The sequence below is a fragment of the Garra rufa genome, chromosome 1, assembly GCF_049309525.1.
Source record: "Garra rufa chromosome 1, GarRuf1.0, whole genome shotgun sequence".
Classification (NCBI taxonomy): Eukaryota; Metazoa; Chordata; class Actinopteri; order Cypriniformes; family Cyprinidae; genus Garra; species Garra rufa.
Window position 1 is genome coordinate 55240346 of NC_133361.1, and position 22047 is coordinate 55262392.

A 22047-nucleotide genomic window follows, 5' to 3' on the forward strand; every position below is an offset into this window, starting at 1 on the left:
ATACAACTATTTGAACATCTGGAATCTGAGGTTCTCCAAATAAAGTTCTTAGCAATGCATATTACTATTGATATATTTACGGTAGGAAACTTACAAAATATCTTCATGGAGCATGATCTTTACTTAATATCCTAATGATTCTTGGCATAAAAGAAAAATGGATAATTTTGACCAATACAAATGTATTTTTGGCTACTGCTACAAATATACCCGTGCTACTTAAATCTGGTTTTGTGGTCCAGAATCACATTTGTGCAAAACCCTAGAAATAGAACGTTTTTTCTAAACCAACCGAAGCGCCCAGCAGAGTAAATAAAGGTGTTAAGGAAAGGAAGCAAGCAGGCGTAGATCTGTTTCTGTATGCCTCCAGAAGTAATTTCGGACCGCAGACTGTGAGACAGAGATAATAGCACTGAATTACTTGTGTTGAGCACCAACAAAGACGCACGGAAAGAAAAACTAAATTTTGATCTCAATCCCAAAGACAGCTGTTCACGTTCACACATCTATTATATTTCAAACCAGCGTCACAAAAACGTCGCAGTGTGAGCTGCGAACAAACACAATCTTCAAAATAGTCTCTTTAGTTCATTGTTTTAATAACTTTTGTAAGCAAGAACATATTTGTTTTATAGAAAATAAACATCTCTAAGAAATACTATACACAATTATAATAGTACATCACATCTTACATTTAAACAGCATCAAATACTTATATACACAATTACTTAGAATCAGGAATCAAATAATTACGTGATGGTTCTGTCGTCTCTATGCGCTCTTACCTGTTATACTGCAGTGAAGTGAAGGCTATAATATGTTAGTCACATATACATCGGATTAAATGACTATGGATTCTCATTTTCAGGTTTCACGTTGGCATCTTCGCTGAGGCTTTCGTAAGCTCAAAGCTCAACCGAAAATACAATTCTGACATTATTTACTCCTTCTGGTGTCGTTTCAAACCTATATGACTGTCTTTGTGCGTTTGAGATATTTAGAAGAATGTCCAAGCTGCCCTTTTCCATACAAAATCATGACTGAAATTTGACTTTGTTTTGTTTCAGAGAATAAAGAATCTCATACGGGTTTGGAACGACGTCAGGGTGAGTAAACAATGACAGAATTATCATTTTAGGTGAACTATCCCTAAATGCTGAGCAGCTGATACACATAACATGAACGCAGGGTATTTTAGTTGGACATCTCAGTGGTGCGGTTTTGCCTTCAAATGCACATGAAAATAAGCCTACATCTTGAAGTAGCAATATATTAAAATAATGCATTTATATGTTCATTTTTTTCATGATATCAGAATATTTAGACCTGTAAAGCACACCATGTACAGTTTCTTTTTTTGTCTTCTTCTTTGTAACATGTAAGTGTTCGTTGAAATACATCCAGTGAGTGCAGGTTGCATGACATCTTCGAATTTCGATTCCCCTTCCACAGCGGAAATGCGTCTGTGCCAGCCAGTGCTCGGGGCAGCAGGCCAAATCTGCCACCAGGTGTCCCCGACTGATAACATCCGCTCCAGAACACGGGATAAAATGGAAGAATGGCACATTCGGATTCATAACAAAAGCGTCTTTCCCTTTTTTTTTCTTCAGCGTTTGGTCGTGAAGGTTCTTGTGTTTGGACCGGGCCGGATGGATTCGGAGATGGTCTGATCTTGGGTCGGTATTGCTACAGTATCTTTGTGCTTCGACTGAAGCCCCAGTTTTTGTCGGTGTTTCGGGTGTCCACAGCGCCTCGTCGCACACTGGCAGATGCATGTCCTTGTTCTACTGCATAGGTGACATTCACCAGTCCTCATGCGGCGGGACATTACATTTCCTGAAAAACAAAATCATATACGTCTTTAAGCCAATCCCTCCTAATATCTTTGGAAGTCACAGTTGGTAAAGATGAAAGTCATACTCTGTTTATCACAATTAAGTGATTTGCAGTGAATTTTAAATTATTTAGGATTCCAGGCGTTTATTTTTCAATGTTGCAAATGTTGGTTTAACATGTATTATTTGATGTTTTTCCTGCATCTTTCAACTTTTGTCTTTTGTAATATTTCTTTAACTAACGAAAGCTATCATCCTCCAGGAAGGGACATCAATTTAGAGTGAAAACAACATTAATGAATCATGTTAAGATTTGTAAATAAATATTAGTTGATCTTTTATTAGTTGATCAAATATTCCATGAAATGTCAAATTTATTGATGAAAAGTTCATTAGTCATCTAAGCAACCATGTATTTTTTCTAGTTCCTATTTCTTTTCTATATTCTGCCATAAAAATGACAAAAAGCCTGAGATTTATTTATTTACTTACATTAAAGTACATTTTATTTTCAACAAGATATTAAACAAAAAATAGATGACTGGTAGGACATAGATAGAAATGTGAAATGAAACAAACTTACTGTACACAATATTTAACCAATAATAATAATTATGAAAATGTTTACATATAGTTGTTGTAATTATTTAATATTATGAGTTAATGTTATTTGATATATTAAAAATAAAACATAATGAAACGTTAATAATAATAATAATTAATAGTTATTATTATTACTATTAATATATTACTATTGTTTTGTCTTTGTTATTATTATTATGAGTTATTATTTTTAGTACTATTGAGAGATATATTATAAATGAAACATAATAATAATAATTATAATTTTTGTTGTTGGTGTTGTCTTTGTAACAATTATTATGAGTTAATATTATGTTTATTACTATTGGCAGATATATTATAAATAATAATAATGATTATAATAATTATTGTTGGTGTTGTTGTTGTTGTCTTTGTAATTATTATTATGAGTTTTTTTTTTTTTTTACTATTGGCAGATATATTAGAAGTAAAATAATAATAATGTCATTATTGTTGTTGTTGTGTCTTTGTAATTATTATTATGAGTTAATATTTTTATTACTATTGGCAGATATATTATAAATAAAACAATGATAATAAAAGAAAATAATAATACTAATATATGTTTTTGTTGTCTTTAATTATTAATTAAGTTATATTATAGTTATATAATATTTTTATTTTTTATTGTCAGCTATTATAAATTTATTATTAATAATAATAATAATAATATTGTCTTTGTAATTATTATTATGAGTTATTATTTTATTAGTATTGGCAGATATATATTATAAATAAAACATAATAGTAATAACAATTGTATTTATTATTGTTGTCTTTGTAATTATATGAGTTATTATTATTTGTATTACTTTTGGCAGCTATTATAAATAAAAAGTAATAATAATAATGTTGTATTTGTAATTATTAACTAATTCCTTTTAATTACAATTGGCAGTTATAAATAAAACATAATTTATAAAACATAAAACAATATTTATTTTATTTATTTGTTGTTGTCTTTGTAATTTTTCTTATGAGTTATTATTGTTTTTATATTGCTTATGCATGACACGTGTGTAGTACATGCGGCAGCAGAGGCGCACAATGCGCATGTTTATGTCGGGATTGTTGTGCATCATCAGCCGCGTCGCATGAGCTCTCTAATTGCCTGCGCCGAAGCAGTGGCCGCTGCGCCGATATGAAAGCTCCGTTGAGCCGGGATCTACAGCCGGCGCGCTCTCTGAAACACACTGCAGGACCGTTTCCTAATTGCGCTGGCATGGATGCTATTCTTATTTTATGTTTCTCTCCTCCTCCGCAGCAGCTTTTCTTGCTGTTGCGCTCGTTCCCTTTCCCTCCTCCTCTGCTCCGGTCCGATCTCCTGCTCTTCATCGCTGGTAATCAGCAAGCATCTCTCTCACAACCGCAGCCCTTGTTACAGTGTTTGCGAGGAAGAACTGCATTGATATTCATCAAACGTTCTGGTGTTACAAACAGCGCCAGTTAGTTCAGCCAGAACTGCTTAACTTAGGATGTGTTTACATCTAGTAATATCGCCCATCTCGGGTGATCCGATCACAGCTGTAATAACTGAACTTTGGACGTGCTTCACATGATCTGCGTCACTGCATGCTTTAAAGCAGTGTTGCCAAGTCTGCGTTTTTCCCGCGGAATTGGGCTACTTTAACACCGCGAGTTGAAGCGACCACAATAACGCGGTGTTTAGCCCCTGGAATGCGAATTTTACAAGGGGAACCCCGCCAAAAAAAACGTGTATTTTACCTCAGGGAACTCGATTTTTACTGGAGGACCCCCTCGAAATTGGGCTAGTTTTGTGCAGCAATTGGGCTGGTTTTGTTGTGAAAACCTTTGAAGTTACATTCTGACGGCTTTTTCAGATTTCAAAACGTTAAATGAGTAGTTCACTTCCAGAACAAAAATTTACAGATAATTTACTCACCCCTTTGTCATCCAAGATGTTCATGTCTTTCTTTCTTTAGTACATAATAAATTGTTTCTTGAGGAAAACATTTTTTGAATTATCTCCATATAGTCAAGTTAGCCAGGTTTTCACAACAAAACCGGGCCAATTGCGTTCCGGGGTAAAATTCACTTTTGTTGAGGGGGTTCCCCTGGTAAAATTAACATTTCAACTATGGCTAACTATCACGTTAGTGGGGTAGCTTCAACCTGTGGACATGAAAAACAATCCGTGGCAACAGTGTTAAAAAACTGCGGACTTGGCAACACTGCATAAAGTGGACTCTTGGCCACCCCACTGGCCATTATAAATTTTAGTAGCATCAGTTATGCATTTCATCCCTAATGCACAGCCAGGCAGGCAAGCCGCTCTAGACCTTCGATCGCACACAGTAGCCAGCCCTCTGGCATTGTGGCAAGCTTTAGGCTATTGCATGCGCATGATCGCGCAACTCTTCAAACTGCGCTGAAGGCACGCTCGCTGCTGCCCGTCGGGCTCGGGCTGCACTTGTATTAAGCTTGTGTGTATTTTGATTAATATGCTGATTAAGCATCCATGCTTTCTTGTTTATTTTTAAACATTTGAAATTAATTTGCACCAGTGATGCGCGGGTTGATCCAAAATGATCGGGTGCCTGTGGTAACCCGGTTACTAGTCATCCAAAAATATTTTTAATGATATTCGGGTCGCGGTCGGTCGGGTCGTTTGAAATACTTAAGCTGCATTTTGGAAGTTCAAACTTGTGGGCACCATACATATCCATTATATGGAGAGAAATCCTGAAATGTTTTCCTCAAAAATCATGATTTCTTTGCGACTGAAGAAAGAAAGTCATGAACATCTTGGGGGTGTTCTGGAAGTGAACTAATCCTTTAACTTTTTAATTTAAGAGAATCTCTTCATTTGATAGAATGTTCAGCATTCAAAATCTGACTGCATTGCAATGCATTGGAAATCTAAAACCTAAATTTACCCAAAACTTTAACACTATCCTTTTGCTACCTGGCCAGAACTGGCTTTTCTATCAGGAAATGCAAATGGAGCTTTCCTTATGCAAGAACAGGCATCGTTCTCTTGCACTCCCCCCTCTTCGGCCTGACCTCAAGCGTTGCCTGTGCTGCATTGCTGTTGTCATATTCTCGAGCCACGTGAACCTAAACGAGTGCTCGCCACTGAGTGCGTGTGAGCACAGAGGAGAAGAGGAAGATGAAAAGGAGGAGGAGATTTCCTGGGAGACCTGGACGGGGGTGGTATCTCTACCGCTCGCTTTCATTAAAGCGGCAAATTGGCATCCCAGAGACCCAAAGCCCTTAGATCCCCCTGCTGATGTGTGCTTTGCTTGTTCTGAACTTTCTCCTTTGCTCTGTTTGTCTGTCTCTTTCTCTCCCGTTCCGTTCTCCTCTGCCTTTGTGGTGGGAGGGTGAAAGAGGAAGGGAGGGGGGAGAGCCGGAGAGAGAGAGGGAGAGAGGAGGGCGGGGTGTTTTGATCTCCATCCAGGTTTTGTCTCGCTGTCTCCGAGAGGAAGCTGTACTACTGCTGAATATCATTTCTCTTTCTCTCTTTCTGCCGTGCCCATTTTCTCGGTCTTTCTTGTTCAGTCTATCTCTTTTCCTTTCTCTCTCCCTGACCTACCTCTGTTGTAGTTTACAGATTGCCTGTAGATGGCATATGGACCAGCAAAATGGAACAGTGGAATGAAGAGACAGGGAGAAAGGTGAGCATTATGAATATTACTGGATAAAGTTTAGGTTAGGGGTTTTTGAACAAACCACTAAACCCAAGTATTAAAGGACTGGTCCACTTCTAAAATAAACATTTTCTGATAGTTTACTCCCTCCCTTGTCATCCAAGATGTCCATGTCTTTCTTTCATCAGTCCAGTCAAGGACTTTTCTCCTTTTAGTGGACTTCAATGGTGCTCAGTGGATTGAAGGTTAAAAACTGTTTCTAAAAACAAAGGACTCTAAACGATCCCAGCCGAGAAAGAAACAATTGGTTATTTTCTGAAAAAATAAAAAAATAAATTACACACTTTTTAGCCTCAAATGCTGATCTTGTCTAGCTCTACGATGTACATGTGTACTCTGTAAACTCCGGTTCAATACAGTTAGGGTATGTCGAAAAACTCCCATCTCATTTTCTCCCCCAACTTCAAAATCGTCCAACATCGCTGCAGAAGTGTTTACAAAGTGAACGTGCAAAGGTGGCCAAACGCCACAGGGATGTTGGACGATTTTGAAGTTGGGGGAGAAAATGAGATTAGAGTTTTTCGACCTGTCTTGAACTGGAGTCCACAGTATACATGCGCTTCGCAGAGCTAGACCAGACGAGCATTTGAGGTTAACAAATCTGTAAATTGAGATTTTTTTTTATAAAATAACTGATTGTTTGCAGGATAAGACCCTTATTCCCTGGCTGGGATCGCTTAGAGCCCTTTGAAGATGCGTTGGAACTGCATTTTTAACTTTCAATCTGTTGAGCACTATTGAAGTCCACTTTATTGAGAAAAATCCTGGAATGTTTTTCTCAGAAAACTACATTTCTTATTGACTGAAGAAAGAAAGACATGAACATCTTGGATGACATGGGGGTGAGTAAATTATCAGGAATTTTTTTTTCTGGAAGTGGAGACATCCTTTGAACCTTTGAACTTGAACGTGTAACTAAAAATCTGTGAAAAATTACAACATATCTAGAGAGCCAAGTAACCATCTCACAACAGTCAGAGCCGATAGTCGCGCTATGGGCCTCCCGAGTTCGAATTCCGACTCGAGGACTTTTCCCAATCCTGTCCCCTCTCTCCCTCCCACTTCACTTCCTGTTTGTTCTACACTATCCTATCATAATAAAGGCTAAAAAGGCCCCATAAAATCTCACAACAACTAGGGCTGCCCTTTAATAGTCAACTAACTGTTAGTCAATGATACAAGGCTTGGCCAACCAAAATTGTATTAGTCGCAGAAGTGGCGAAGTCACACAGTCCGTGACGGACAGATTATTAACGACTGCTTTATGTGGTATTACAGTACATCGGGCAGGATATCCAAACACTCACCTATCATTCATCATTCTCAAATATGGCTTTTCATCTAAAATATGCAAGTAGTAGCAACTTTACATGGCAGCTCAATCTAATGTTAACCTAGAAGAATATGCGCTATTTGAGTGTCTGTGCAGAGTGTGGAAGCTGAGCAATAGTTTGCTCACTGCATGACAGATGGATGCACCGATGTAGTCACTTGCTCTTAACATACTCTGTCAATTTTGGTCATACAGATAAAAGTAATACATCTTTCGAATCCGTAAAGACTCTACATTTATTTGTGCACACTCAAAATAACAACGAAACGTTGTACTTTTGTAAAATAATGAAAGCAAACAGAATGCGCTTTCTGCCGTTTTGGTCTCTGTAAACTTGAGCACGGAATTTCGAAACTCAGTGTATATTACTTGCCTTAAAGACATGAAAAATATGTCTATAGAGAGTGAAATGTCTACTTTTAAATGAACCAATTCAAATAGAAAATATATATTCTCAAATTATGTAATCCATATTAAACATGCATACAGGGCATCACTACTGCGGAGATGATGAGTCTCATCTACATCTCATAAGCCGAAAAAAAGAAAGCACTAGTTTATCAATAAATTATTAAAACATTAATGCAGTCTCCTTGCTGGTTTTCCCTGACACATTCATAATTATTATATCTGCCGGTGCGCTGTGGCAAGCTTTTTTGTGTGCACTTGAGCTCTTATTAGGCTATGTAGGCAATTAAAGGGTCATTATTGTGATCTATATGGTTTATTAATAAGTGCGCAATTAATAGTCGACTAATGCTTAAATTAAATGACTACTAGTTGACCAGAAAAATCTTTAGTCGAGGGCTGCCCTAACAACCTAACACCTTTGCAACTACAACTGGCGCAGCACCTTTAGCACAGGTTATCAATCACTAACAAGTAACTAGAAAATGCATATAGTAACCAACATTGTGCCACAAGGGATATGAAATGAGCTTAAAGGAATAGTTCACCCAAAAATGAAAATTACCCCATGATTTACTCACCCTCAAGGCATCCTAGGTGTATATGACTTTCTTCTTTCAGACAAATACAAACAGTTATATATTTTTTTAAAAAGTACTGACTCTTCTAGTGGGTAGTGGTCCAGACTTGGAAGCAAAAAAAAGTGCACTCATACATCATGAAAAGTACTCCACATGTCTCCGGGGTGATAATAAAGGCCTTCTAAAGTGTATTTATGCATTTGTGGAATAAATAAATGCAAATTTACAACTTTCTAAACTAATTTCTAGCTTTCGCTAACTGTCGTATGTGGGTTCACGAGAGTGTGGCATTCCAGCAGATGGCATTGGATGTAGATGAACGCAGAAGCACAAGAGGAGAGAGCAAAACAAAAACACCCGTCATCAATTGAGGTTTTGTAAAGAAAAATGTTGGAGGATTTAGATATAAGCAAAGAGGAGACTGATGTTCCTTTGCTGTAGACAAAAATCGGTTCTCGAGAGACTAGCATATTCTTACCGGAGCTTACGCTACACCTACATCCTACGTCATCCGCTGGAACGCCACTCTCTCATGTGTACAACAGTTAGCGGAAGTCTAGAGATTATGCTTTATAAAGCTGTAAATATGCATATTTTTATTATTTTTATTATTATTTATTATTCATCTGAAAGAAGAATGTCATATACACCTAGGATGGCGTAAAGGTGAGTAAATAATGAGGTAATTTTCATTTTTGGGTGCTTTAATTCTCATGCTGTTCCAAACCCATATGACTTGTTTTCAGCAGAACACAGAAAAAAACATTTAGAAGAATCTTCAGACAGCTCTTTGACATAAAACAAAATTTCTATCAAGCTCCAAAAAAACAAAAACACCATAAAACACATAGAAATGGACTTTTGACTTGTGCACAATATTCCACGTCTTTTGAGGTCATATTATAGCTTTCGTGAGGACCAGACTGATTAGCTGGTTCAGGTGTGTTCAATTAGGGTTGCCCTGCTGAACAAAAAAAAACAGCTAAAACTAGGCTGGTTTTAGCTGGTCGGCAGGCTGGTTTTAGAGGAGTTTTGGCCACTTTCCCAGCCTAGCCAGGCTGGGAGACCAGCTAAAACCAGCTACTTCCAGCTTAAACCAGCTAAGATCAGCCAACCAGCCTAGGCTGGTTTTAGCTGTTTTTTTTTTTCAGTAGGGTGTAGCTGAACTCTACAGCAGCCCTTCAGGACCGAGTTTGGAGACCCCTGCTATAAAATCTTATCTACAGTGGTACCAAAATGGCACCTTAGCCTGGTTTGACATTATTGGTTCCCACTTGTGTTGTAATAAATCTGAATATAATCCACAAGTCATATGGATTTCTTTATGGTCTTTAGTTATTTTTGGTACTTGAGCAAAAGATCCATGTGAAGATTCTTCAAAGATGTTCCTGTTGGGTTCCAGTGAGTTTGGAGTGACAAGAAAGATGAGCAAATAATGCAGAACGTTTTGGGTTTAGGGATGTGAAAAATCAGGATTTGAGCAATTAAGTTTTTTGGATGGCTTTCTGGTTCAGGCGAGATCCAAGACCTTGAGTGAAAAATTTGGCCGTTCCCCATTGAGTAATAATCATCAGGCAGCACTTCTAAATGTCTTCTTTTTTTCCTGCTCTTTAAAGTTTGTGGCTCCTAAAGGGAAGCAAGGAGACTGAGAGAGGCTAGAATGTCTAATTAACATCCCTTCACTAACTTCTCCTGTCAGTGGAGAGCTGCCCAGTCAATAGCAGACAGATAAGGGTGAGATATGCTCAGGGCTCATCTGTGGCCCTGAAAGATGGTGCTGATGAGGAACTGTGCTCTTCTGTCTAGTTTCACTCCTCGCTGTTGTTAGGGAGGTGGTAGAATGTTACAAGGACACTGAAGTTCATGGTATAATGGGGGTGTCTTTTAGATCAGAGATGTCCTTTGCTGCGTGTGAAACCAATTCACCTGCTTACCTTGTGTTTCGGACACCTAATAGAGAAGGTCTCTTCTTGAAAGGTGCAGCCTGGAAAAAGACAGAGGACAGAAAGGCAAAGAATTAACCATTTCTGACTTAACTCATATCCAGTAATGTAACCACCACTTTCTATAATGGCAATTTTTGATGGCAGAGAGCAATGCATGATGGAGAGAAACTAGTCTCAGCCTTGGATGACATGCCATGGAGCATTCATGAACCATCTGGTGCATATTGTCCTGAGCTGACGATATCTGCCAGTGCCATTTCTATGCAACTCCTGGGTTTTGGAGTACACAGGTTTTTATCAGTCAAACCCATTCCCAGGAAGCTACAGTAAGAGCTTCCAAAGAATAACTAGTCACAAGTAGGTAAACTAGGCATTGTCAAGTATGTGAATAAGGTAATTAAGTTAAGAACCTTCTAGCACCAGGTGTTAAGACGGTGTTTTAGTGGCATGTTAGAAAATAGAAAAAAATCAAAAATTACGAGAATAAAGTCTAAATATTTTGAGAATAAAGTCAAAATTATGAGAATAAAGTCAAATTGTTTCGAGAATAAAGTCAAAATGTTTCGAGAATAAAGTCAAAATGTTTTGAGAACAAAGTCAAAATTAGTAGAATAAAGTCAAAATGTTTTGAGAATGAATTCAAAATGTTTTAAAAATAAAGTCAAAATTACAAGAATAAAGTCGAAATGTTTTGAGAATAAAGTCGAAATTACGAGAATTAAGTCAAAATGTTTAGAGAATAAAGTTGAAATGTTTAGAGAATAAAGTCAAAATGTTTCGAGAATAAAGTCGAAATAGCAAGAATGAAGTAAAAATGTTTTAAGAATAAAAAAATGTTTCTAGAGTAAAGTTGAAATTACGAGAGTAAAGTCGAAATTATGAGAATAAAGTCAAAATGTTTCGAGAATAAAGTCGAAATGTTTAGAGAATAAAGTCGAAATGTTTTGAGAACAAAGTCGAAATTATGAGAATAAAGTCAAAATGTTTTGAGAATGAAGTCGAAATTATGAGAATGAAGTCGAAATGTTTTGAGAATAAAGTCCAAATTAGGAGAATTAAATCAAAATGTTTTGAGAATAAAGTCAAAATATTCGAAAATAAAGTCAAAATATTCGAAAATAAAGTCAAAATGTTTTGAGAATAAAGTCAAAATATTTTGAAAATAAAGTCAAAATGTTTTCGAGAATAAAGTCGAAATTGCGAGAATTAAGTCAAAATGTTTCGAGAATAAAGTTGAAAAGTTTAGAGAATAAAGTCAAAATGTTTCGAGAATAAAGTTGAAATTACGAGAATTAAGTCAAAATGTTTCGAGAATAAAGTTGAAAAGTTTAGAGAATAAAGTTGAAATTACGAGAATTAAGTCAAAATGTTTCGAGAATAAAGTTGAAAAGTTTAGAGAATAAAGATAAAATGTTTCAAGAATAAAGTCGAAATTACGTGAATTAAGTCAAAATGTTTAGAGAATAAAGTTGAAAAGTTTAGAGAATAAAGTCAAAATGTTTCGAGAATAAAGTCGAAATTAAGAGAATAAAGTCAAAATGTTTCGAGAATAAAGTCGAAATAGCAAGAATGAAGTAAAAATGTTTTAAGAATAAAAAATGTTTCTAGAATAAAGTTGAAATTACGAGAATAAAGTCGAAATTATGAGAATGAAGTCGAAATGTTTTGAGAATAAAGTCAAACTATTTTGAAAATAAAGTCAAAATGTTTAGAGAATAAAGTCAAAATTATGAGAATAAAGTCGAAATGTTTTGAGGATAAAATTAAAATTACTAGAATTAAGTCAATATGTTTATAGAATAAAGTCGAAAAGTTTATAGAATAAAGTCAAAATGTTTTGAGAATAAAGTAGAAATTACGAGAATAAAGTCAAAATGTTTTGAGAATAAAGTCGAAATTACGAGAATAAAGTCAAAATGTTTTGAGAATAAAGTCGAAATTACGAGGATAAAGTCAAAATATTTTGAGAATAAAGACAAAATTATGAGAATTAAATTGTAGCAATTAAACTTATAATATTTTAATAGTCTGCGCATGCAAATAGTACGGATTTGGAGCACCGGGAGAAGTTGCCAGGCCACCGGAATTTATTTGAATATATGTGGGATTATTAGCAGACATCATACCATGTGTTATACTTGCAGGGATAGTATGCTTGGAAATGCTTGGAGTGCGCCAGCCACCCAATAATAGCAATAAGCTTTGTGCTTTTGGTACTTTTATTATAAAACAAAGTCTGCGGGACAAGGCTAGAATATACTCTCAAAATACCATAACTTCAATCTCGTAATTGCTACAAATTAATTCTCATAATTTTGACTTTATTATCAAAATATTTTGAATTTATTATTGAAATATTGTGACTTAATTCTCATAATTTTGACTTTATTATCAAAATATTTTGAATTTATTATTGAAATATTGTGACTTAATTCTCATACTTTTGACTTTATTGAAATAGTTCAACTTTATTCTCATAATATTTCAAGTTTATTCTCGTAATTTCGACTTTATTCTTGAAATATTGCGACTTCTCATAATTTTGACTTTATTCTCAAAATATTTCAACTATATTCTTGTAATATTTTGACTTTATTCTCAAAAAATTTAAAACTGTGGTTGCTTTTTTTCTACCTTTTGGTCAGAACCTTCTGCTCAGGTCTTTCAGTAAGTTAATAGTTGAAAGTATGGTTTGTGAGTCTAAGAGGAATCTAGTAGTTCTATATTCTTGCATACTCTGCTTAGTTCCTAAAACAGAGCTTCATGAGTAGAGTCATTAGATGGACAGTAAATATTGTATACAAACACAGCACACTTTTAAGTGTCAGAATTCTTACCCATCTCTTTGGCGCAGATATAATGGTACGTCTCAGTACAGCTCTTCCAGCTGCAGCAGATGGAAGCTCCTTCACCTTGGCACCTGGAGCATTTCTGTGATGAGACAGAAAGCCTGAGGAGCTTCTCTCTAAAATATCGACTCTTTCCCTGACAGCCCCCTGAGCCACAACCAGTTGCTAATAATACAGAATACAGTATAACTAATGTAATTCCAAACCCACTAGATTGAGTGTATATTATTATAATTGGGCTCTATACCAAACAACAAAACATGTTCTGAAATTTACTCTGTACAGGAAATGATCAGTACAGGCAGTTAAGCAGTACTTACTGCATGTGCAGCTTTCTGAACAGCCTCCGTCAGCCCAAAGAGTTTGCCTCCTACCAGGATTATCCCTGTGGTCCAGACAGCACAAGCTTCATGAGCCCAGTGCTCTTTGGCCTCAGCCTCTACTTGCAATCTCTGCAGAGCCGTTCCACTGCCTTCCTCACCAGCAGAGGGAGAAGTTCCACTAAGTCTTCTCTGCAACAGCAGCAGTCTTTTGAACCTCATCCGCAAAGTGGGGCGGGTTGTTAACTGTTCCCTAATTGCCCTTTTCCCCCTCCTGGGATGCCCGCTGTGTCCTTCACTTGCCCCTTCCTGATTCGCATCCTTCTCACATGCACTCTGTGAGTTCATTTGCTCTGTGATGCAGCTGACCTCTGTCTCATTTGCACAGTTGCTGTTTTGCCTGAAATCATTGCCGTGTGTTGATGACAGCATTTTTCGTGGTATGCAGTCCTCAGGATAATAGGGGCCGCACAAGTCCCCAAGCTCTCTGTAATTTGCTGGCTTTCCACATAGGCAGCATGTTAGACACCTGTCAATTAGGCTTTTGTTAACTAACGGCCCCTGGAGCATTACCGAGGAGTTTGATACTGCCTCGGTAACTGTGACTAGATTTTTCATTTTAGCTGCACTCTTTTTTCTTGCCTGGCTGAGCATCTGCTCTTCCTCAGGTCTGTTGACGATGGTACAAAGAGATGCTAGCTCCAAAGAGCTGTCAATGTGTACATATGGTCTAAAAGAACATTTGCTGTTACCCATTGCTGGATGCAAGTCTGATAATGTTCCCTTTACTGTTGGGCAGAGATCATCACTGCATTTTGTCTTAATGTTAGGCCTCTTCACTACAACTTTGAGGACATTCAAAACCTTTTTTTTTGGCCCAGGCTGTTTTTTCTCCTTTACTTTGTCATCTTCTGTTTGACTTGAGAGGTCCTCCGGTTTGTTTTTGAGTGATGGCCGCCTGCCTCGTTTGGGTTTTATTAGTGGTGAGCATAATTCTGTTGGTGACTCCTCATACTGTGTCTGTTCACCTGTTTCGGGTAAGGCAACTGAGGGTGGAGGTGGGGGCAAAATATCAGTCTGGATAGGCTTCTGTTGCTCCACAATATGGACGCTTTCCGGTGGTTCATTGCCTTTTCTTCTTTTCTTTCGCTGCTTCAGATGCATCTCATGGTTGTTTTTAATGGCTCTCTGTTTGGCTAGCCTTGGTGTGTTGATAACGAGGCTCCCAGCCTCCAGGGCGAAATCCGGTGCATTGCTGCTCTCTACAGTGGCCCACTTTCTCCTCTTTTTCCTTGGAGTTTGAATTTCCATATTTTGGGTCTCTTGCGTACTTATTGTACTCTCGCCCACCTCGTGAGTCACCTCAGGGGCTATCATTGTCTCTTTCTGCTCTGATACCTGTGGCACTGGTTTTAATGTTGGTTCTTCTGGTACAATATCTGGTTGGATATTTACAGGTTGCTTTTTGGACCCCGGGGATGTGATTTTCTGAACCATTGCCTCGTATTTAAGTCCCCTGCCTTTCCGAGGAGGCAAATATTTGGTTTTAGTGGGACACTGAGGAGGTACAGAAGGCATGTCACTGATGTCATCAGTGGGAGGGTTATCAGTGATCACAGTGGCGCTTACAGATCCTGCTTGCAAACGCTGTCCTCTCTTTCGCTTTCCCTTCGCAGTACAGACTACTGTGACTGTATCTGATGGAGGCTCTTGTGTCTTTACTTCACTTTCTTGCACACCTTTCTTTTTCTTTTTGGCTTCAGAGGACGGTAAATTGGATTTTCTTTTGATGCAAACCACCTCTTCATTTGGTTGTTGAAGTGAATCTGTAGAAACATCCTTCTGGTTAGGTAATTCAAGATTCGAAATTTCAGTCTTACATGACTGATCCACAGTAACATCCTGCATTTGTGAGTGTGTGAACACTGCTGAAGGTGTCTCAGTTGATTTATAATTCTCTTGCTCTTTAACTTCAGTCAGCTTTTCTCTTGTTTGTTTCCGTGATCTCAGCACCATAGACTTTTGATCTCTTGCTAAGGGCTTCACACAACTGCTGTCAAGAGTAGATTCCAAAGTGGAACCCACAGTTTCATCCTTAGCAGTGTCAACAACACCAACAAGCGTTTCCAAAGTTAAAGCTGTGGTCACATCTTGCAAAATAACTTCATGTGTACAGTGTGTGTCCTTGGTAAGGTCTTTTGTAATCTGAACATTTTCATCTCGTTTTATTGATTTGACCTTAGAGGTGATTCCTCTTGGTCGGCCTGGGCCTTTAGTTACTGCCCCCTCAGTTGGCTTTGACTCTGTAGTGGTTTGACTTGGCTTTGGAGCAAGAATTTCTCTTGCTAAAGGTGCAGGATTTGAGCCTAGTTTAGAAACACATTTTGTAGCAGGTTTGGGACCTGGCCTTAAAACAGGTTTTGGACCAGGCTTTGCATTTTCTGTGGGTCCGGTGCATTTTAAACTTGGCTTGGGATTAGGTTTTACACTGGGGATAACATCAGGTTTAGGTCCTGGTTTTGGACCTGGTTTTAAAATTGATTTTGGACTTGGCTTTGGCCCAGGTTTTATATTTGATTTCGGACCAGGCTTTGGACTTGGTTTTGGGCCTGGCTTCACACCTGGTTTTGGACCAGGCTTCGAACCTGGTTTCTTCCTCTCTTGAGAAGAGACTTTTGGGCTACTTTGTGAACCGTAGGAGCGAGTGCACATCCGTGATGGTAAACTCTCTGTCACAAGTTTTGGTGTTTGACTGCTAATGTCCTGATGGGCAGTTTCTAACTGATCAAGAATAAGAGTGCTTTTGCTGGATGGCATACTGGGACTTTGAGCAGAAGTTGGAGCACTGTCTCCTTCTACACTTAGCTGCCTTCTGATTCCCACACTTGAATGCATTAGTCTTCTCCTGCCCCGTGCATGTTTTTTACCAAACATTCTTGTATGTGCAGATGGGGCCACAGGCTCTGGTTTGGCTGAGGGAGTCACTGCACTGGGACAGCTTATCCCCGGTTCCATATCCTCATCCCCTTTCTTGGGAGAGGGTGGGGTGTCAGCCCAAGATGGTGCAGAGTGCAGTATTGACTTGCCCGGCAACTGAGGAGAGTCAGGCTCCAGTACCTTTGCATCACTACGATCGATGTGATGATCCCTAGCCTGAGCCAAAGGTGTTGTTTTCTCATTGAGAGCTGAGAAGCCACTCTTGGCAGTGTGAGGCTGAGGTGCAATGTCACATATGGTTGACCTCCTTTCGTTGCCTCTGTGTTGTGTGTCCGGGGCAAAGCTTTCTGCAGTTTCCGTGTTGACTTGTGGCACGTTTCCCGTCTCCTCAAATGTACTGCAGACTTCTGCGGAGGACTCTTGTAGTCTTGCTGTATTATTAATAACCTCCTCTGAGGTTGTCAGACTCTCCTTTTCATCTCCGACCTCAGTGGAATTATGCGAGAGGACAGACGGCTGCTCCTCAAGGGTGTCCACTGGTCCATCAGTGGATGTGAGGCTCTCCATGGAATTCTCATTCTTGGAATTTTCTTCTTTCTCTGGCAAATACGGATCAGTGTCTGAATTGCAGGGTGATGTTTTGACAAGCATTTCAGCATTAGTCTGTGGCTCTGATTTTAAATTTTCTGACTTTATTTCTGTGCCTTCATTGCATTTGTGATTAAGTTCAGAAAAACAGTCCATCTCTGCAGAGTTTTCTTTTTCTGAGTCAAATTTGTTTTGCAGCCCTTGGTAGATATTTTCTTCCGTTTCATATGAGTAACCTTCCTCTAATACTGCTTTATTTATTTTATGAAAAAGAGAAGGACTTTTCTCATCCTCCAGCCACTTCTCTTGCTTTTCCGCAACCTCTCCTTTGCACTCATGCTCTGCAGACAGCTTTCTTTGTCCAATTTCCTCCTCATCAGCCATCCTCTCAGTCCATGCTGACTCCTCAAAGTTCTCCTTTAGAGTGCTCTCTGAACGCTTTATGTCTGGTGGTGAATTACTCTCTTGTTTCATAGGACTTGGAGCTGTTACACTGATAGGAGACCTCTCATCTCTAATGCAACGGAGAGAGCTGTTGGGCTCTTCTCCAGTCAATACTCTCTGTACTCTTGGGTCACAGTTGAGATTATCCTCAGACGCTACACTCTGGAGACTTCGAACCGAGTCACCTGACCTAACGGATACATCGTCAGCTGAGTTTAAGGAGCAAGTAGACACCGTGTCAAGGCTAAGACGTGAGTGTGTTTGGGTTTGTGCTTGACCTTTTTCCTGACCAAAATAGTAGTAGCTCCTGTCCATCTGGTCCTCAGTGCTGCTAGAATATCCTCCCTCCTGCAGTTCTGCTGTCATGGACCTGGAAATGGTGTAAGCATCGGATGGAGCACGACCATGTTGGTTATCAGGACAAGATGACTCTTCCATACCCTTTAACTGACCTCTATAGTCTTCTCCCTTTTTGGGATGATTTCGCTTGCCGCTCTTTTTGTTAGCCATAAGGGCCTCGGACAGCAGCAGCTGCTGGACATTGTTGGAGATGTTTTCAACCTGAGACGTCAGGGCATTGAGGCTCCACAAACTGGGGTTGGACAAGAGCTTTTCCGAAAAGCGTTCTTTCATGGAGCCAGAATAGCTCTGGGACTGGTGGTTCACACTGGGTGATGAATGAGTATGAGGGGGCATCAGCATATTTTGCTCTTGCAAACCTGTGGATGATGAAGCCCCAGGGTTGATGGGAGGTTGGCCATACTGGAACGAATCAGGGTTTGGCATTAAGGGGGATGGTGTGGAATTGTACGAGGGAGATCGTCCCACAGACCTTGCAGGTGAATGACTAGAACTTGGACTGCAGGTCTGGTAGTATTGTTCAGGTGACCTTACAGAAATGTCTGTTATGCAGTAGTTTTGCTGGGGCTGATTGTAGTGCTGGAATTTCTGAAGGTTCTCCTGCGTACCAGACATTCCTTGCAGGGAACCCTGTTCAAATCCAGATCTTGATGGAGTTTGCTGATAACCATAATTATTCTGAGGTCTGTATCCACTTTGCTTTAGACTGCTGTGATTGCTGAGTTGTCTCCCATACTGGGTATTAGGTGGAATACCGTAGCCTTTGTAGCCATGCGGCATCGTATTACATTTCTCCATATAAGATGAAGAAGCTGAAGACGGGGGTTGCGAGTGCTGAGGGAAATGGAGGTGACCCTGTGGGTACATTAAAGGAGATGGTGCTGGATTGGGCGGAAGGCCCTGCTGATGGGGACTTGTATAGGTTGGGGCAGAGGACTGTGATGGTAGATGGCACTGACTTTGAGAGATAGCCAGCATGTTCTGCTCTAGGTACTGGGATGACCCACTGACCCCAGACTCCAACCGTCCCACCATGTCCTGCTCAAACTGGGTCATCTGAGGTGACTCATCCCATTTTTGCTGCAAGTGACCTTCACTCATGTACTGGGCTGTGTATCCAGTGCCCATGTGATTGCTGTAGCCAGCCTGCAGGTGCTGGTTCGGAGTTTTGGCTCCTCTATAAGGTTTTTTAGTCTGAGTAGCACTGGTGCTGGTGTAGATGGGATAGGTCTGCTGTCCATAACAGTCTTTAGAACCCGCTCCCGCTGTTGACATCCCTGCGGCAGCTAGAGAGTGTGGCTCGTAGCCCTGTCTGGACTGGCTGTGATGATGTCTATAACTCTCAAGGCGCGATAATTCTTGGGGTTCCTGCTGGTAGCAGTGCTGGTTGCCATGGAAACCACTCCGCTCTCTGAAGGACTGCATGACTCCGGCTAGGGGGCTCTTTGAAAAGAGAGAGAGAGAGAGACAAAATAGAAAGAGAGAGGCTGTGCTTAGTGGCTTCATTTTCTTATCAGTGATCATTCTCTCATTCAATTAATTTGAATTCATTGCTATATTTGTCCTAAAACAAATCATATTAGAATATACACATACTCGGTCATTCAGAAAATCAAATCATATCTCTCTCAATGAGACTATAACATTTTATTCTCCCTTACTGCAGCTGCAATCTATCATTGCTGTATTGTATTGAATCTAGGAATCTAAGCCTATCCAGTCTACGTTTTGGGGGTATCATCATCTGTTGTAAATACCGATGATAAGTCCAGCTACAATATTTTTATTTTTAATCATTTTCTTAAACACACAATGGCGTGTTTCTTAAACACACAAAGACGTGTTCATGAGAAACATGTACACAAACAAACAAGGCATTTTATTATTGTATGTCATGCATGTGCAATAAAAGGATTCTGTCGCCGACGTTACTTTGTTTTCATTCTACACTATTTGCATATATCTTGCTCAGTAATTTGATACAGTTGGCAATGCGATTTTCTGGTAATATTCTCTCTCAAAGTACCAAGTGTGTGTTTTGTAGGCATAGATGGTGGCTGTTCTATTTCTCCACTCCAGTGCTGTAGGCCTGTCGAGGGATGGCCGCCCAGTCCCATCAGACATACACATTATTCATCTCACTAGCGCACTGTCTGAAGCCATCAGGCCCGAGAGCAACGTGCTCCCCTCTTAGCAGCCTCCCAAGAGGCCCCACCATCCACTGCTGCTTCAGTTGTGCTTGTTTGCTGCTCCGCTTGTTTACACAGTGACCCAAATAGGACCACTCGGGATCTATGCTTTAAGCCTTTAAAAATGCATACAGTATGTGGTGGAATGTAACAGCTGGCCAGAATGAGCAAGTGACATGATTGATCCTGCTTTCCCCTTCACATATTATTGCAACTGCACAATGCGGTGCATTAATATGCTTAAGTTAAACATTAAATGTGTTCCCACACAAAGACTTTTTTGTGGAATCATTGGCATTCAGATCATCTTGCTGGAACATACTGCATGACATCCACTGTGTGCAGCTGATTAAAGACTTGTGTGTGGCTGTGTTGCTGACACAGCCACAGATCTGTTGAGAGCATGGTCTAAAAGGTACAGTAAGTTTTCTAGGTCTGCTGAGAGGGCAGAATTCGTCTCCTGGGGTGCCCAATAATGACAAAGATACTCTTACTGTAGAACTAACCATGACTGTACCAGCATGGACTGGCCCATATCCAAAATGAATCAAAATATATGGCTGTAGCTCTCAAACTTAGTTTCAAAGTAGGTGTGATGCTAAATTGATGCTAACGTAGGTAAAAATTTTACTCCTGTTTCTTGACTTGTAGGCGCTGTTTGCCGTGTGATGCAGAAACAGAGACTGTGGAGGAATATGTTTAAGCCAGCTGTGAGCTCAATGAGCTTCTACGTATTTTAAGGCAGAATTCCCCATGAGACCTTTCACTACAAAATGCAATCATTCATTAACAGTGGAGTGACTGCATGTATAAATAGAGAGAATGCTCTGTTACGTCTGCATATGTGTTTATCTCGAACGCAGTCAATAACCTTTCCTTGATTACATCACCTCTAGAGGTCGGTTTCACTGTCTATTTCAAATTGAGAGTTGGGCAATCATGTCTCAATTATGCATTTCCTATAGATTATGTAGGGGATGTGGAAAGGCCTGTTAAAAGCTATAACACACCTTCAGAGTGAGGGAGTGAAAATATCTGAAATAAATATTTAGGGGCCAAGCACAGAAAGCAGCCCATAGAATCCTTGTGGGAAACTTGTGTAATTTGGCACACAGACAAAGGACAGTTTCAACATTAACCATAGCAAGTTTGAAGTCTCTAACTCAAACTCTCTAGCGCCACCACTTGTTCAAAGTTTCACTCATTTTATGCTAATAACATTTGAACCATAAGGTCTAGAAGGAAAATATTTTTTTCTCTGATTCCTTGGCTCATGCTGAGTCAAATGGACACCAAATTTAAAAATCATAAGATTTAAATAGTGAAAGGTTTTTTCACAATTTTTAGTAGTTTGTAAAACCTACTTTTTGACACTCAAAAAGTCTGGGGGCAATGGCAAAAGTTTTAAAGATTTTTTTTTTTTTTTTAAATGCTAATAACATTTGATTACATTGTCCTGTTGTAATAAGCTGTAATAACTTTTTCGAACTCCTCTTAGACTATTGGTCCAATTTTCACTAAATTTGACTCAGATCATCTTCAGACAATGCTGGCAAAAAGTTATGGATTTTGTGTCAAAATATGAACTGGTTTTCGTTTTGTTGGTCCAATTTTCACCAAAATCAAGTCAGATCATTTTCAGACTGTGTTGACAGAAAGTTATGAATTTTTTGTCAATAGACAAAACCGTTTTTGTATAGCAATGCAACAAATTTGAGCCATGATGCCAAAATGTCTCTTAGGCATCTTCATCTCTGTAAAGCTTTGACATTGACACCAAACTTGGTGTGTCATCCTGTCCAAAAGTTTACACCCCCACTATTAATGCATCATGTTTCCTTCTGGAGCATCAGTGAGTGTTTTGAACCTTCTGTAATAGATGCATATGAGTCCCTCACTTGTCCTCAGTGTGAAAGGATGGATCTCAAAATCATACAGTCATTGTTGGAAATAATTCAAATATACAAAAATGCTGAAAAACCA

At 39.1% G+C, this 22047-nt stretch overlaps 1 protein-coding gene across 1 annotated transcript; it reads right to left on the reverse strand.

Moving 5' to 3' along the window:
- Positions 1–582: 582 nt before the first annotated feature.
- Positions 583–19300, reverse strand: rai1 (retinoic acid induced 1). Its single transcript, XM_073842968.1, has 4 exons — positions 13547–19300; positions 13215–13308; positions 10366–10415; positions 583–1836 (listed from the first exon to the last, which is right to left on the reverse strand). Exons 1-4 carry the CDS (start codon positions 19298–19300, stop codon positions 1828–1830), a joined length of 5907 nt encoding a protein of 1968 aa, XP_073699069.1. The 3' UTR covers positions 583–1827.
- Between the last annotated feature and the right edge of the window lie 2747 nt (positions 19301–22047).

What these genes read in the sequence shown, in the direction of transcription:
- rai1 (XM_073842968.1), bottom strand. Translation starts at nt 19,300, where the DNA reads ATGCAGTCCTTCAGAGAGCGGAGTGGTTTCCATGGCAACCAGCACTGC. An exon ending in TTCAGAAAGCTGCACATGCA is followed by an intron (nt 13,309 to 13,546) that starts GTAAGTACTGCT and finishes GTCTCATCACAG; the next exon opens with AAATGCTCCAGGTGCCAAGG. An exon ending in TATCTGCGCCAAAGAGATGG is followed by an intron (nt 10,416 to 13,214) that starts GTAAGAATTCTG and finishes GTCTTTTTCCAG; the next exon opens with GCTGCACCTTTCAAGAAGAG.